Raw genomic sequence first — 14,239 nt, forward strand, 5'->3', positions numbered from 1 at the left:
ATTTATTGCCACCTTTCCCAACTTCTTTGTCACGTGTTGCTGCCATCAAATTCTAAAGTTAATGATTATTTGCAAAAAAAAAAAATTTTTATGAGTTTGAACATCAAATATGTTGTCTTTGTAGCATATTCAACTGAATATGGCTTGAAAAGGATTTGCAAATCATTGTATTCAATTTATATTTACATCTAACACCATTTCCCAACTCATATGGAAACGGGGTGTGTCAGTGTCAGATTTCATGTATTTTGTCAGTTTTCCAAACATGGCATTTGTGAAAGTGACGTAAGAGCAAGGTTAACAGAGAAGCAACTAGATGGCAGAGGAGAATGTTTCAGGACATAAGAGGTTTATGTTTATGTTTATGTCCCACAGCTGAGAGGACGTCAGCAGGAAGTGTGAGTGTTCCACTGGAGCTGTTGGACAGCGGTGACATGGAGTGTTCTCTTTGCATGAGGTGATTGTCCGTCTGCCAGCTGCCATTGTGAAGATTGTTGCTGTGTCGCCAACCGCCTCCTTTTGCTCCTCCAGGTTGTTCTACGAGCCGGTGGCCACGCCCTGCGGACACACCTTCTGCCTGAAGTGTCTGCAGCGCTGCCTGGACCACACCCCCAACTGTCCTCTGTGCAAGGAGAACATATCTGAGGTGAGTCTTCTCCCCACACAACCTTTTTAGCGTCTGCTGAACTCTGAGCTCACCATCTTGTCCTGGCTAGTGTCTGGCAACCCGAGGATACAACAAGACGCTGCTGATGGAGGAGGTGCTGCTGCGCTACCTCAGCAAGGAGCTGGCCGAGAGGAAGACCATCCACGAGGAGGAGATGAAGGAGCTCTCCAAGTGAGTCTTCCACTGACGTCACGGCTGTCACTGTTTGTTCCATGTTGCTCATCTTCTTTGTCCTGCAGCCTGATGCAGGAAGTGCCCATCTTTGTGTGCACAATGGCCTTCCCCACCATCCCCTGCCCGCTGCACGTCTTCGAGCCTCGCTACCGCCTCATGATCCGCCGCTCCATGGAGACGGGCACCAAGCAGTTTGGCATGTGCATCGCCGACCCGCTCAAGGGCTTCGCCGACTACGGCTGCATGCTGCAGGTGACATTACTTTCCCAAGTGACATCAAGAGCATCGTAACGCTAATCAAATACAAATTCAACAGTAATATAAATATTTTTTTTGTATTTGAAGAAAAAATATTTTTATATATTTTGTTAGTTTTTCAAATATAACGTTTGAAAGTGACAAAAAGAACACTAACGTTTAAAAAAAATATATATATATATAAATATATGGGAAAAAAACAGTACAAAAAAAACATATTTTTAATTATAAATGCAAAAAAATTATGAAAAAAAAATAGAATAAAATATATAAATACAAGTAATTTAAATGTATTTATGAAAAGGACATAAAGAGCATCGTAACGCTAAACAAATAAAAATCAAACCGTATTATAAATATTTTTTTTGTATCAAGAAAAAATATTTTAATATATTTTGTTAGTTTTTCAAATATAACCTTTGTGAAAGTGACAAAAGTACGCTAAGGTTAAAAAAATAAATTATGGAAAAAAACAGTACAAAAAATATATTTTTTAAATTATAAATGCAAAAAAATAATGATCAAAAATAGTATATATAAATACAAGTAATTAAAATTTTGAGGAAAAAGTTGTCATATATTTTGTTAGTTTCCCAAATATAACATTTGTGAAAAGGACATAAACAGCATCGTAACGCTAAACAAATAAATATCAGTTAAAAAACTAACAAAATGTATAAAAATATTTTTTCGTAAAATACAAAAAAAAAATGTAAATACATTTTTTTTATATATATATATATAAATTTTTTTAAATGTATTTTAAGAAAAAATATTTATATATGTATATATAATTTTTATTTTTTACTATTTTTTTGTATTTTAAGAAACATTTTTTTTTAAATATTGTGTTAGTTTTTTTAAATAACCTTTGTGAAAACACATTTTTATGGAAAAAACAATACAATTAAATTGTAAATGCAAAAAAATAATGATAAAAACAATAAAAAATATATAAATACAAGTATTTTTAATTCTAAGGAAAAATGCAAAAAAATAATGATAAAAAAATAGAATAAAATATATAAATACAAGTAATTTAAATGTATTTATGAAAAGGACATAAAGAGCATCGTAACGCTAAACAAATAAAAATCAAACAGTAATATAAATATTTTTTTTGTATTAAGAAAAAATATTTTAATATATTTTGTTAGTTTTTCCAAATATAACCTTTGTGAAAGTGACAAAAGTACGCTAAGGTTAAAAAAATAAATTATGGAAAAAACAGTACAAAAAATATATTTTTTAAATTATAAATGCAAAAAAATAATGATCAAAAATAGTATGAAATATATAAATACAAGTAATTAAAATTTTAAGGAAAAAGTTGTCATATATTTTGTTAGTTTCCCAAATATAACATTTGTGAAAAGGACATAAACAGCATCGTAACGTTAAACAAATAAATATCAGTTAAAAAACTAACAAAATATATAAAAATATTTTTTCGTAAAATACAAAAAAAAAAGGAAATAAAAAATATGTATATATATGAATTTAAAAAAAAAATGTATTTTAAGAAAAAATATTTATTTATATATATTTATATATAATTTGTATTTTTTACTTTATATTGTTAGTTTTTTTAATTATAACCTTTGTGAAAGTGACAAAAAGAACGTTAACATTAAAACACATTTTTATGGAAAAAACAATACAATTAAATTGTAAATGCAAAATAATGATAAAAACAATAAAACATATATAAATACAAGTATTTTTAATTTTAAGGGAAAAAATGTCATATAATTTGTTAGTTTCTCAAATATAACATTTGTGAAAGTGACAGTTTTGCTCACTTTAAACAAAAATAAAGTACAAAAAATATATATACATTTTTTATTTACAATTGGCATTTATGAAAGTGACAAAATGGGCTTAGCAAATGCTTGAAAATACATAAATAAAATAAAAAGTAATATACAAATTATTGGAACTTAGAAAATACATTTAAAGAAGTAATAGTTTTCATATATTTAGTTAGTTTCCCAATTATAGCGTTTTTATCACAGTGAAAGAGATAAAAAGATCATGCAGGAAAAAAAAAGTAATAGAAATGCATTTTTTTTATTTTAGGAAAATATGTTTCATGTATTTTGTTGATTTCCCAACTATAAAGTGTGAAAGTGACTAAAATAAAATATATATATATTTATTGAGAAAATTCAATACAAAATGTTTTTTTCCAAAATTATAAATGCAAAAAATAACAATAAAAACAGTGTAAAATAAATAATTAAAATATTTGGTACTTTCTTATTTTAAGAAAAAATATATTTTGTTAGTTTCTCAAATATAACATTTGTGAAAGTGACAAAAATTAAAGGAAAACAAATTGATTAAAAGAAGTCAATCATATTTCATTGTTACTTTGCCAAATGCATGATTTGTGAAAGTGACAAAAGAAGAGCAGACCAAAGAAATGAGGTTGTATTGAAAAGAAGTGTCCATCTCCTCTCTGCAGGTGCAGGACGTCAAGTTCTTCCCCGACGGCCGCTCGGTGGTGGAGACTGTGGGAGTCTCTCGCTTCAAAGTCTTAAGTCACGGCCAAAGGGACGGCTACCACACGGCCAAGATCGAATACCTGGAGGACAAAAAGGTGCGTGAAGAAATCCCTTGTTGGTGCGGGCCTCTTGTTTCACACACCTGCTTGTGTCCAGGTGGAGGGGGAGGAGCTTAGTGAGCTGCTGAAGCTGCATGACGCCATGTACGAGCAGGCCAACAACTGGTTCACCTCGCTCAAAGACAACATGAAGAGTCAGATTCTCAGCCACTTTGGACACCTGCCTGGGAAAGACCCAAACCCTCAGGTGAGAAAAGTCTTATAAAACAGCTGGAGCTAGCAGGCTGCAATTAAGCACTTATAGCACGCCAGCTAGCAGGCCGCCATTAAGTTCTGATGGGTCCTACAGGCCAGTCCAAGTGTAATATTTAATATAATAATAATAATAATAAGTTCTGATGGGTCCTACAGGCCAGTCCAAGTGTAATATTTAATATAATAATAATAATAAGTTCTGATGGGTCCTACAGGCCAGTCCAAGTGTAATAATAATAATGATAATGATAATAATAAGTTCTGATGGGTCCTACAGGCCAATCCAAGTGTAATAATAATAATAATAATTATTATTATTATAAGTTCTGATGGGTCCTACAGGCCAGTCCAAGTGTAATATTTAATATAATAATAATAATAATAATAATAAGTTCTGATGGGTCCTACAGGCCAGTCCAAGTGTAATAATAATAATAATTATTATTATTAGTATTATTATTATTATAAGTTCTGATGGGTCCTACAGGCCAGTCCAAGTGTAATATTTAATATAATAATAATAATAAGTTCTGATGGGTCCTACAGGCCAGTCCAAGTGTAATAATAATAATAATGATAATAATAAGTTCTGATGGGTCTTACAGGCCAATCCAAGTGTAATAATAATAATAATAATAATTATTATTATTATTATAAGTTCTGATGGGTCCTACAGGCCAATCCAAGTGTAATAATTATTATTATTATTATTATTATTATTATTATTATAAGTTCTGATGGGTCCTACAGGCCAGTCCAAGTGTAATATTTAATATAATAATAATAATAATAATAAGTTCTGATGGGTCCTACAGGCCAATCCAAGTGTAATAATAATAATAATAATTATTATTATTATTATTATTATAAGTTCTGATAGGTCCTACAGGCCAGCCCAAGTGTAATAATAATTATAATAATAATAATAATTATTATTATTATTATTATTATTATAAGTTCTGATGGGTCCTACAGGCCAGTCCAAGTGTAATATTTAATATAATAATAATAATAATAAAAAGTTCTGATGGGTCCTACAGGCCAGTCCAAGTGTAATAATAATAATAATAATAATAAGTTCTGATGGGTCCCACAGGCCAATCCAAGTGGACCAGCCTGGTGCTGGTGGCTGCTGGCTGTCCTCCCCCTGGAGAACCGGGCCCAGCTCACCATCTTGTCCATGAACAGTCTGAAGGGTCGTCTCCTCGCCATCCGCAAGGTCCTCATCTTCGTCACACGCAAGAGGCCACGATGATGATGATGATGATGACCTCATCAATGGACTGACTTCTTCATCACCTGCTTCCTGCACACATGACCATACATGGTCACATGACACTTGTGGTCACATGACTGCCTGACCACCTCCGAGCATCCTTCTCACCTGCTCTTCCTCAACACTTCACCTGCAGCCCCCATGCTTCCTTCCTCAATATTATTTCTAGGAAAACATCTATTTTTAAAAAGACGTTAATAAAAGTGTGTATATATATATTTTTTTATTTTTTATTTTTGCTAAACATCTTTTAAAGTTGATTATATATAATTGAGGATATTTTTTTCTTTTTTTTAAGCCAAATTTTTTTATTTAAGCATTGAAGTATTATTTGCTACAATAATTAGAAGGTTGTAAAAGTTGCTTCTGCTTGCAGAGTTGGACTAAAAACGTCTTTTTAAAAATGGATTCTCTTTCAACAAACAAACAAAAAAAAACATTCTTAAAATTGTATTTAGTTAAAAATCAATCCATCCATTTTCTACCGCTTGTCCCTCTGGATTTTTGGTGTGCACCCAAACTACTCTTGTAGCAACTCTTTTTCTTGTTGAACAACTTGGACCAAGGAAGTGGAACTTGGAGACTTCCCTGACATCCAACATGGACTCTAGTCGTCCCTCCGCTCCTTGGACTACCTTTTTTATCGCCAATAAAGAAAATGTAATCATCAAAGTCTCCATCTTTAATCAACTCCAACTAAACCACTCTTTGATTTCCTTTAAAAAGATTATGACGTCACCACTTTTAAATCATCCCACCTGCGCCATGTGGCCACCGGGGGGCAGTGTTGGCATCCATCCATCCATTTTCTACCGCTTGTCCCTTTTGGGGTCGCTGGAGCCTATCTCAGCTGCATTCGTGTGGAAGGTGGTGTACACCCTGGACAAGTCGCCACCTCATCACAGGCAGTGTTGTCAATGAAGTCAAATTGTGGCCAACACCGCAAATGTTGGTATCGATCCAATACGGATACCGATACTTTGTGCATCCTCAAAGTGTTCGCAGCATTGGCGTTGTTAGGCCTACTTTAGCCCCCCTAAATCATTTGGTGTTAAAAAAAATAAAAAGTTATTTATTTATTTTTAACAAATACATGCCGACATATTCATTATAAAGTGGCTCGAATATGAGTTGAAATAAATAATCATATAACCTGTCATTATTCACTCAGTTTCCCCTCACTTCATAGCGTAAGGTAGAGAGCCCCTTTCGTGCGTCGGTATCCAATCCATTCCACTTGTTCATATAGAAAATGCCCACATCACTCAAAATCCAGTCCACATTTTCTCTGCGACCTTGATTGCGGTCTTTGGAATTGTTCATATAGAAAATGCCCACATCATTCAAAATCCAGTCAGCATTTTCTCTGCGACCTTGCTTGCGGTCCTGCAGGTGTACGAAGCACATTAGCACACAGCACTGCAGAACAAGAACGTGAACGGATGCAAAATGGACATAAACTTTTTCAAGAAAGTAAGTATTCATCACTGCTTGTAGTAAAATGTATTAGCTCCACTTTACACCAGGTCTGTGTTTGACAAAAAGTTACATTCCCGTTCTAAAACAATGCTGCTACTTAGTTAGCTAGTTAGCCTGAAATGCATCATGAAGGTCCTGGTTATTTATAAAGTTAAATGTACACTCTTTTATGCCATTTGCTATCTTTGGGGTTAATTCCTTCTGGAGCATCAGCTGTGTTTCTCACTTTACACATGGAGGAGAACAGGAGCTGAGCTCATTCATGTATGACTATCATCAGTAGATAATAATATTAATCACTCCACAACCCCTATTGACCTGTAGGAGTCAGGGCAGAGAAGCACACAAAGTGAGAGGGGAGAGGCCTCTACTGGAAAGGTGAGTAGGAGAATAATGATACATATAAATAAATATTAAAACTTTTTTTTTTTTTAAATGGCTTATCGATAAGCCATTTGTTTTATTTATTTCTGGGTGGATCATGTTGACTATTGGTCCTCCTAATTGTCAATCATTCTGGTGATGTTACGTAAGGACACACACACATATATATATATATATATATATATATATATATATATATGTATATATAATTCATTTATATAATAGATTGTATTTGTAATCTACTTTACATTTGATTCCAAATCTCAAAGTGCTACAGAATTACAACCATTGGCGTTGTTCGGCCTATTTTGGCGTTGTAATAAATAAAAAAATAAAAAATGGCTTATATATATATATATATATATATATTTCATTTCGTCCCATGCATTTTTTTTACCGTCCCCGGGACGACGGGACTACGTTAATCTCAAGCCCTGGAAGTTACATTTTATTGTTTGCATTATTTGTTTCAGCATTGCACTTTGAAGATGATCCCTCAGCTCTTTGACAGCTTTGTCTCTTTTTCAGATCAGCAGACGGACTCTAAGTCTTTCTTATTTACAGTATATATATAAACGTTTCTCATTTCTATTCAGACTTCCATATATATTTAATTTCCTTAACGACTTGCCATAATATATATATATATATAAATATATTATATATAAGCCAAATTATCCCGATCCAGATATGACTTTAATTCAAGTAATTAAGTAATATTTCCAGGGCTTGAATTTACAACCATTTTAGTCACATATGTGCCCAAAATGTAATCTGTGCAACTTCAAAGTATTTGGGAACAAACAATTATTGTATTGTGAGCTAAAGTGGTGGCATTAGCCTCTATGTTGTGAATGAATAACATAAAGGCTAATGCCATGACTTTCATTGTGTTTCAGTGTATCTTAAAGGATCATGCAAGTCATTGTTTCTTGTTGATGCTGTAAACAAAATGTCACATGTTTGTTGTTGTACTGAACACAGATTGAAAATAAACCCACTGAAATAATAATAATAACAATGAATAATTTCTAAGTCTTTGTTAGCCGTTTGTGAAGTTTTGTGCTCGTGTGCTACGTTCGCTCGCATCCTGTGCATCTCCTGGGGGCTAAACCCCCCCTGTCCTTAAAAGCTAGGGACGCCCCTGATTCGCAGCACCTTTTTTTCCACATTTTCTTCTGCTACAACCTTAAAATGGAATACATTCATTTTTGTCCTCAAAATTCTACGCACAATATCCCGTAATGACAATGTTTTTTTTCAGAAATCTTTGCAAATTGATTACAAATAAGTATCGACAGCCTGGTTGAAGTGATTGTGACGTCACAACTTTCAAACCCATTAGCGCACCTGCGCCTTGTGGCCACAGGGGGGCAGTGTTGGCAATGAAGTCCAATTGTGGCCGGCACTGCAAATGTTGGTATCGATCCAATACGGATACCGATACTTGGTGCATCCAGAAAGTATTCGCAGCACCTTTTTTTCCACATTTTCTTTTGTTACAACCTTAAAATGGAATACATTAATTTTTGTCCTCAAAATTCTACACACAATACCCTGTAATGACAACGTTTTTTTTCAGAAATCTTTGCATATTTATTACATATGTAAACTAAAGTATTGATATCCTGGTTGAAGTGATTGTGACGTCACAACTTCCAAATCCATTAGCGCACCTGCGCCTTGTGGCCACAGGGGGGCAGTGTTGTCAATGAAGTCAAATTTTGGCCGACACTGCAAATGTTGGTATCGATCCGATACGGATACCGATACTTAGTGCATCCAGAAAGTATTCGCAGCACCTTTTTTTCCCACATTTTTTTCTGTTACAACCTTTAAATGGAATACATTCATTTTTGTCCTCAAAATTGTACACACAATACCCTGTAATGACAACGTTTTTTTTCCAGATATCTTTGCAAATTGACTACAAATAAGTATCGACAGCCTGAGTTGAAGTGATTGTGACGTCACAACTTCCAAATCCATTAGCGCACCTGCGCCTTGTGGCCACAGGGGGGCAGTGTTGGCAATGAAGTCAAATTGTGGCCGACACCGCAAATGTGGTGTCGATCCTATAAGGATACCGATACTTAGTGCACCCTCAAAAGTATTCCCAGCACCTTTTTTTCCACATTTTCTTCTGTTATGGAATACATTCATTTTTGTCCTCAAAATTCTACACACAATACCCCGTAATGACAACGTTTTTTTTCAGATATCTTTGCAAATTGATTACAAATAAGTATCGACAGCCTGAGTTGAAGTGATTGTGACGTCACAACTTTCAAACCCATTAGCGCACCTGCGCCTTGTGGCCACAGGGGGGCAGTGTTGTCAATGAAGTCAAATTTTGGCCGGCACTGCAAATGTTGGTGTCGATCCAATACGGATACCGATACTTGGTGCATCCTCAAAGTATTCGCAGCACTTTTTTTCCCCACATTTTCTTCTGTTATGGAATACATTCATTTTTGTCCTCAAAATTCTACGCACAATACCCTGTAATGACAACGTTTTTTTTCAGATATCTTTGCAAATTGACTACAAATAAGTATCGACAGCCTGAGTTGAAGTGATTGTGACGTCACAACTTTCAAAGCCATTAGCGCACCTGCGCCTTGTGGCCACAGGGGGGCAGTGTTGGCAATGAAGTCAAATTTTGGCCGGCACTGCAAATGTTGGTATCGATCCGATACGGATACCGATACTTAGTGCATCCAGAAAGTATTCGCAGCACCTTTTTTTCCCACATTTTTTTCTGTTACAACCTTAAAATGGAATACATTCATTTTTGTCCTCAAAATTCTACACACAATACCCTGTAATGACAACGTTTTTTTTCAGATATCTTTGCATATTTATTACATCCATCCATCCATCCATTTTCTACCGCTTATTCCCTTTGGGGTCGCGGGGGGGCGCTGGAGCCTATCTCAGCTACAGTCGGGCAGAAGGCGGGGTACACCCTGGACAAGTCGCCACCTACATATGTAAACTAAAGTTGAAGTGATTGTGACGTCACAACTTTCAAATCCATTAGCACATCTGCGCCTTGTGGCCACAGGGGGGCAGTGTTGGCAATGAAGTCAAATTTTGGCCGGCACTCCAAATGTTGGTGTCGATCCAATACGGATACCGATACTTATTGCACCCTCAAAAGTATTCGCAGCACCTTTTTCCCACATTTTCTTCTGTTACAACCTTAAAATGGAATACATTAATTTTTGTCCTCAAAATTCTACACACAATACCCCGTAATGACAACGTTTTTTTTTCAGAAATCTTTGCAAATTGATTACAAATAAGTATCGACAGCCTGAGTTGAAGTGATTGTGACGTCACAACTTTCAAACCCATTAGCGCACCTGCACCTTGTGACCACAGGGGGGCAGTGTTGTCAATGAAGTCACATTTTGGCCGGCACTGCAAATGTTGGTGTCGATCCAATACGGATACCGATACTTGGTGCATCCTCAAAGTATTCGCAGCACTTTTTTTTCCCACATTTTCTTCTGTTATGGAATACATTCATTTTTGTCCTCAAAATTCTACGCACAATACCCTGTAATGACAATGTTTTTTTTCAGATATCTTTGCAAATTGACTACAAATAAGTATCGACAGCCTGAGTTGAAGTGATTGTGACGTCACAACTTTCAAATCCATTAGCGCACCTGCGCCTTGTGACCACAGGGGGGCAGTGTTGTCAATGAAGTCAAATTTTGGCCGGCACTGCAAATGTTGGTATCGATCCGATACGGATACCGATACTTAGTGCATCCAGAAAGTATTCGCAGCACCTTTTTTTCCCACATTTTTTTCTGTTACAACCTTAAAATGGAATACATTCATTTTTGTCCTCAAAATTCTACACACAATACCCTGTAATGACAACGTTTTTTTCAGATATCTTTGCATATTTATTACATATGTAAACTAAAGTTGAAGTGATTGTGACGTCACAACTTTCAAATCCATTAGCACATCTGCGCCTTGTGACCACAGGGGGGCAGTGTTGTCAATGAAGTCAAATTTTGGCCGGCACTGCAAATGTTGGTATCGATCCGATACGGATACCGATACTTAGTGCATCCAGAAAGTATTCGCAGCACCTTTTTTTCCCACATTTTTTTCTGTTACAACCTTAAAATGGAATACATTCATTTTTGTCCTCAAAATTCTACACACAATACCCTGTAATGACAACGTTTTTTTCAGATATCTTTGCATATTTATTACATATGTAAACTAAAGTTGAAGTGATTGTGACGTCACAACTTTCAAATCCATTAGCACATCTGCGCTTTGTGACCACAGGGGGGCAGTGTTGGCAATGAAGTCAAATTTTGTCCGGCACTCCAAATGTTGGTGTCGATCCAATACGGATACCGATACTTATTGCACCCTCAAAAGTATTCGCAGCACCTTTTTCCCACATTTTCTTCTGTTACAACCTTAAAATGGAATACATTAATTTTTGTCCTCAAAATTCTACACACAATACCCTGTAATGACAACGTTTTTTTTCAGAAATCTTTGCAAATTGATTACAAATAAGTATCGACAGCCTGAGTTGAAGTGATTGTGACGTCACAACTTTCAAATCCATTCGCGCACCTGCGCCTTGTGGCCACAGGGGGGCAGTGTTGTCAATGAAGTCAAATTTTGGCCGGCACTGCAAATGTTGGTATCAATTCGATACGGATACCGATACTTTGTGCATCCTCAAAGTATTCGCAGCACTTTTTTTTTTTCACATTTTCTTCTGTTATGGAATACATTCATTTTTGTCCTCAAAATTCTACGCACAATACCCTGTAATGACAATGTTTTTTTTTCCAGATATCTTTGTAAATTGACTACAAATAAGTATCGACAGCCTGAGTTGAAGTGATTGTGACGTCACAACTTTCAAAGCCATTAGCGCACCTGCACCTTGTGGCCACAGGGGGGCAGTGTTGGCAATGAAGTCAAATTTTGGCCGGCACTCCAAATGTTGGTATCGATCCAATACGGATACCGATACTTATTGCACCCTCAAAAGTATTCGCAGCACGGTTTTTTCCACATTTTCTTCTGTTACAACCTTTAAATTGAATACATTCATTTTTGTCCTCAAAATTCTACACACAATACCCCGTAATGACAACGTTTTTTTTTCCGAAATCTTTGCAAATTGATGACAAGTAAGTATGGACAGCCTCCGCCATGATGCTGGAAAGTGAGTTCAGGTGCATCCTGTTTCAAGCGATCCTCCTCGAGAGGCACACACCTGTCTAAGTACAAGGTCAATCAGATTATTCCTGCTTGCTGAGCAGGTAGGATGTGAAAATGTTTCATTCAAAGCATTTGTTGTTTTTCTTCAAAGTGAATCTTTAGTTTGTCGCTTCATTGTTTATTAGGGACACTTACAACTAGTGATGGGTTGATGAGGCGTCATGAAGCGTTTCGACACATTGCAAAACTGTATTGATACTGTGTCGATACTGTGTCACTAAATACTGACATCTGCTGGACATTAAAAATCCCTACAGGCAACCTATGGACCGACTCAACTGACACTGATTTGATGCCCTAGTACAGGGGTCACCAACCTTTTTGAAACCAAAAACTACTTCTTGGGTACTGATTAATGCGAAGGGCTACCAGTTTGATACACACTTAAATAAATAAATATATTGTCATTTGTAAGTTACACGTAAGTGTGATTTAAACAAGAATAGCTAAATAAATACATTTATATATATAAAAAAAATGGGTATTTCTGTCTGTCATTCCATCGTACATTTTTTTTTCCTTTTACGGAAGGTTTTTTGTAGAGAATAAATGATGAAAAAAACACTTAATTGAACGGTTTAAAAGAGGAGAAAACACGAAAAAAAATAAAAAAAAATTTTTTGAAACAGAGTTTATCTTCAATTTCGACTCTTTAAAATTCAAAATTCAACCGACAAAAAGAAGAGAAAAACTAGCTAATTTGAATCTTTTTGAAAAAATAAAAAAAATAATTTATGGAACATCATTAGTAATTTTTCCTGATTAAGATACATTTTAGAATTTTGATGACATGTTTTAAATTGGTTAAAATCCAATCTGCACTTTGTTAGAATATTTAACAAATTGGACCAAGCTATATTTCTAACAAAGACAAATTAGTATTTCTTCAAGATTTTCCAGAACAAAAATTTTAAAAGAAATTCAAAATACTTTGAAATAAGATTTAAATTTGATTCTACAGATTTTCTAGATTTGCCAGAATAATTTTTTTTGAATTTTAATCATAGTAAGTTTGAAGAAATATTTCACAAATATTCTTTGTCGAAATTTTTTTTTTTATTATTCTTTACAATAAAAAATAAATAAATTTACTTGAACATTGATTTAAATTGTCAGGAAAGAAGAGGAATAAATTTAAAAGGTAAAATGGTATATTTGTTTAAAAATCCTAAAATCATTTTTAAGGTTGTATTTTTTCTCTAAAATTGTATTTCTAAAAGTAATAAGAAGCAAAGTAAAAAAATAAATGAATTCATTTAAACAAGTGAAGACCCATCCATCCATCCATTTTCTACCGCTTATTCCAAGTAAAGACCAAGTCTTTAAAATATTTTCTTGGATTTTCAAATTCTATTTGAGTTTTGTCTCTTTTAGAATTAAAAATGTCGAGCAAAGCGAGACCAGCTTGCTAGTAAATAAATAACATTTAAAAAAATAGAGGCAGCTCACTGGTAAGTGCTGCTCTTTGAGCGACTGATCTGGTCCTTATGGGCTACCTGGTGACCGCGGGCACCGCGTTGGTGACCCCTGCCCTAGTATATACAATAATATAAACCAAGTCATTGTATTTCATTTAGGATTATTTCATATCTTCATTTAAATAAAAATATATTTGTATCTTTTTTAGATACAGTCAATAAATAATGTGAACATGTATCATAACATGGAAATCTAAGAGAACGTGTTGTGAATGAGGATGCTTGTGGACCTGGAAATTATTATTATTATTTTTTTACACATTTTTATTTTAAAAAAAAAACAGTTTTTCCAACGTATTCAATTTTAGACGCTTTCTCTTCTTAGTTATTATTTCTCGGGCTGTAGAAAAGAGCCGCTCACAGGGCACAGAGGAGGCGACACAGTTGGCGTATCGGTCACGTGACCAAAACAGCTCATGATC

At 34.8% G+C, this 14,239-nt stretch overlaps 1 protein-coding gene across 1 annotated transcript in view; it reads left to right on the forward strand.

Moving 5' to 3' along the window:
• lonrf2 (LON peptidase N-terminal domain and ring finger 2) overlaps positions 1 to 5,862 on the forward strand; it is a 19,371-nt gene extending 13,509 nt beyond the window's left edge. The window contains exons 6-12 of the mRNA XM_061926128.2: positions 376 to 457; positions 532 to 646; positions 717 to 838; positions 907 to 1,093; positions 3,567 to 3,701; positions 3,763 to 3,912; positions 5,017 to 5,862. Coding sequence (XP_061782112.1) covers positions 376 to 457; positions 532 to 646; positions 717 to 838; positions 907 to 1,093; positions 3,567 to 3,701; positions 3,763 to 3,912; positions 5,017 to 5,175 — 950 coding nt within the window. The 3' untranslated portion in view covers positions 5,176 to 5,862. The remainder of the gene's footprint in view (positions 1 to 375; positions 458 to 531; positions 647 to 716; positions 839 to 906; positions 1,094 to 3,566; positions 3,702 to 3,762; positions 3,913 to 5,016) is intronic.
• The last annotated feature ends 8,377 nt before the right edge of the window (positions 5,863 to 14,239 follow it).

This window comes from Nerophis lumbriciformis, linkage group LG31, assembly GCF_033978685.3.
Source record: "Nerophis lumbriciformis linkage group LG31, RoL_Nlum_v2.1, whole genome shotgun sequence".
Classification (NCBI taxonomy): Eukaryota; Metazoa; Chordata; class Actinopteri; order Syngnathiformes; family Syngnathidae; genus Nerophis; species Nerophis lumbriciformis.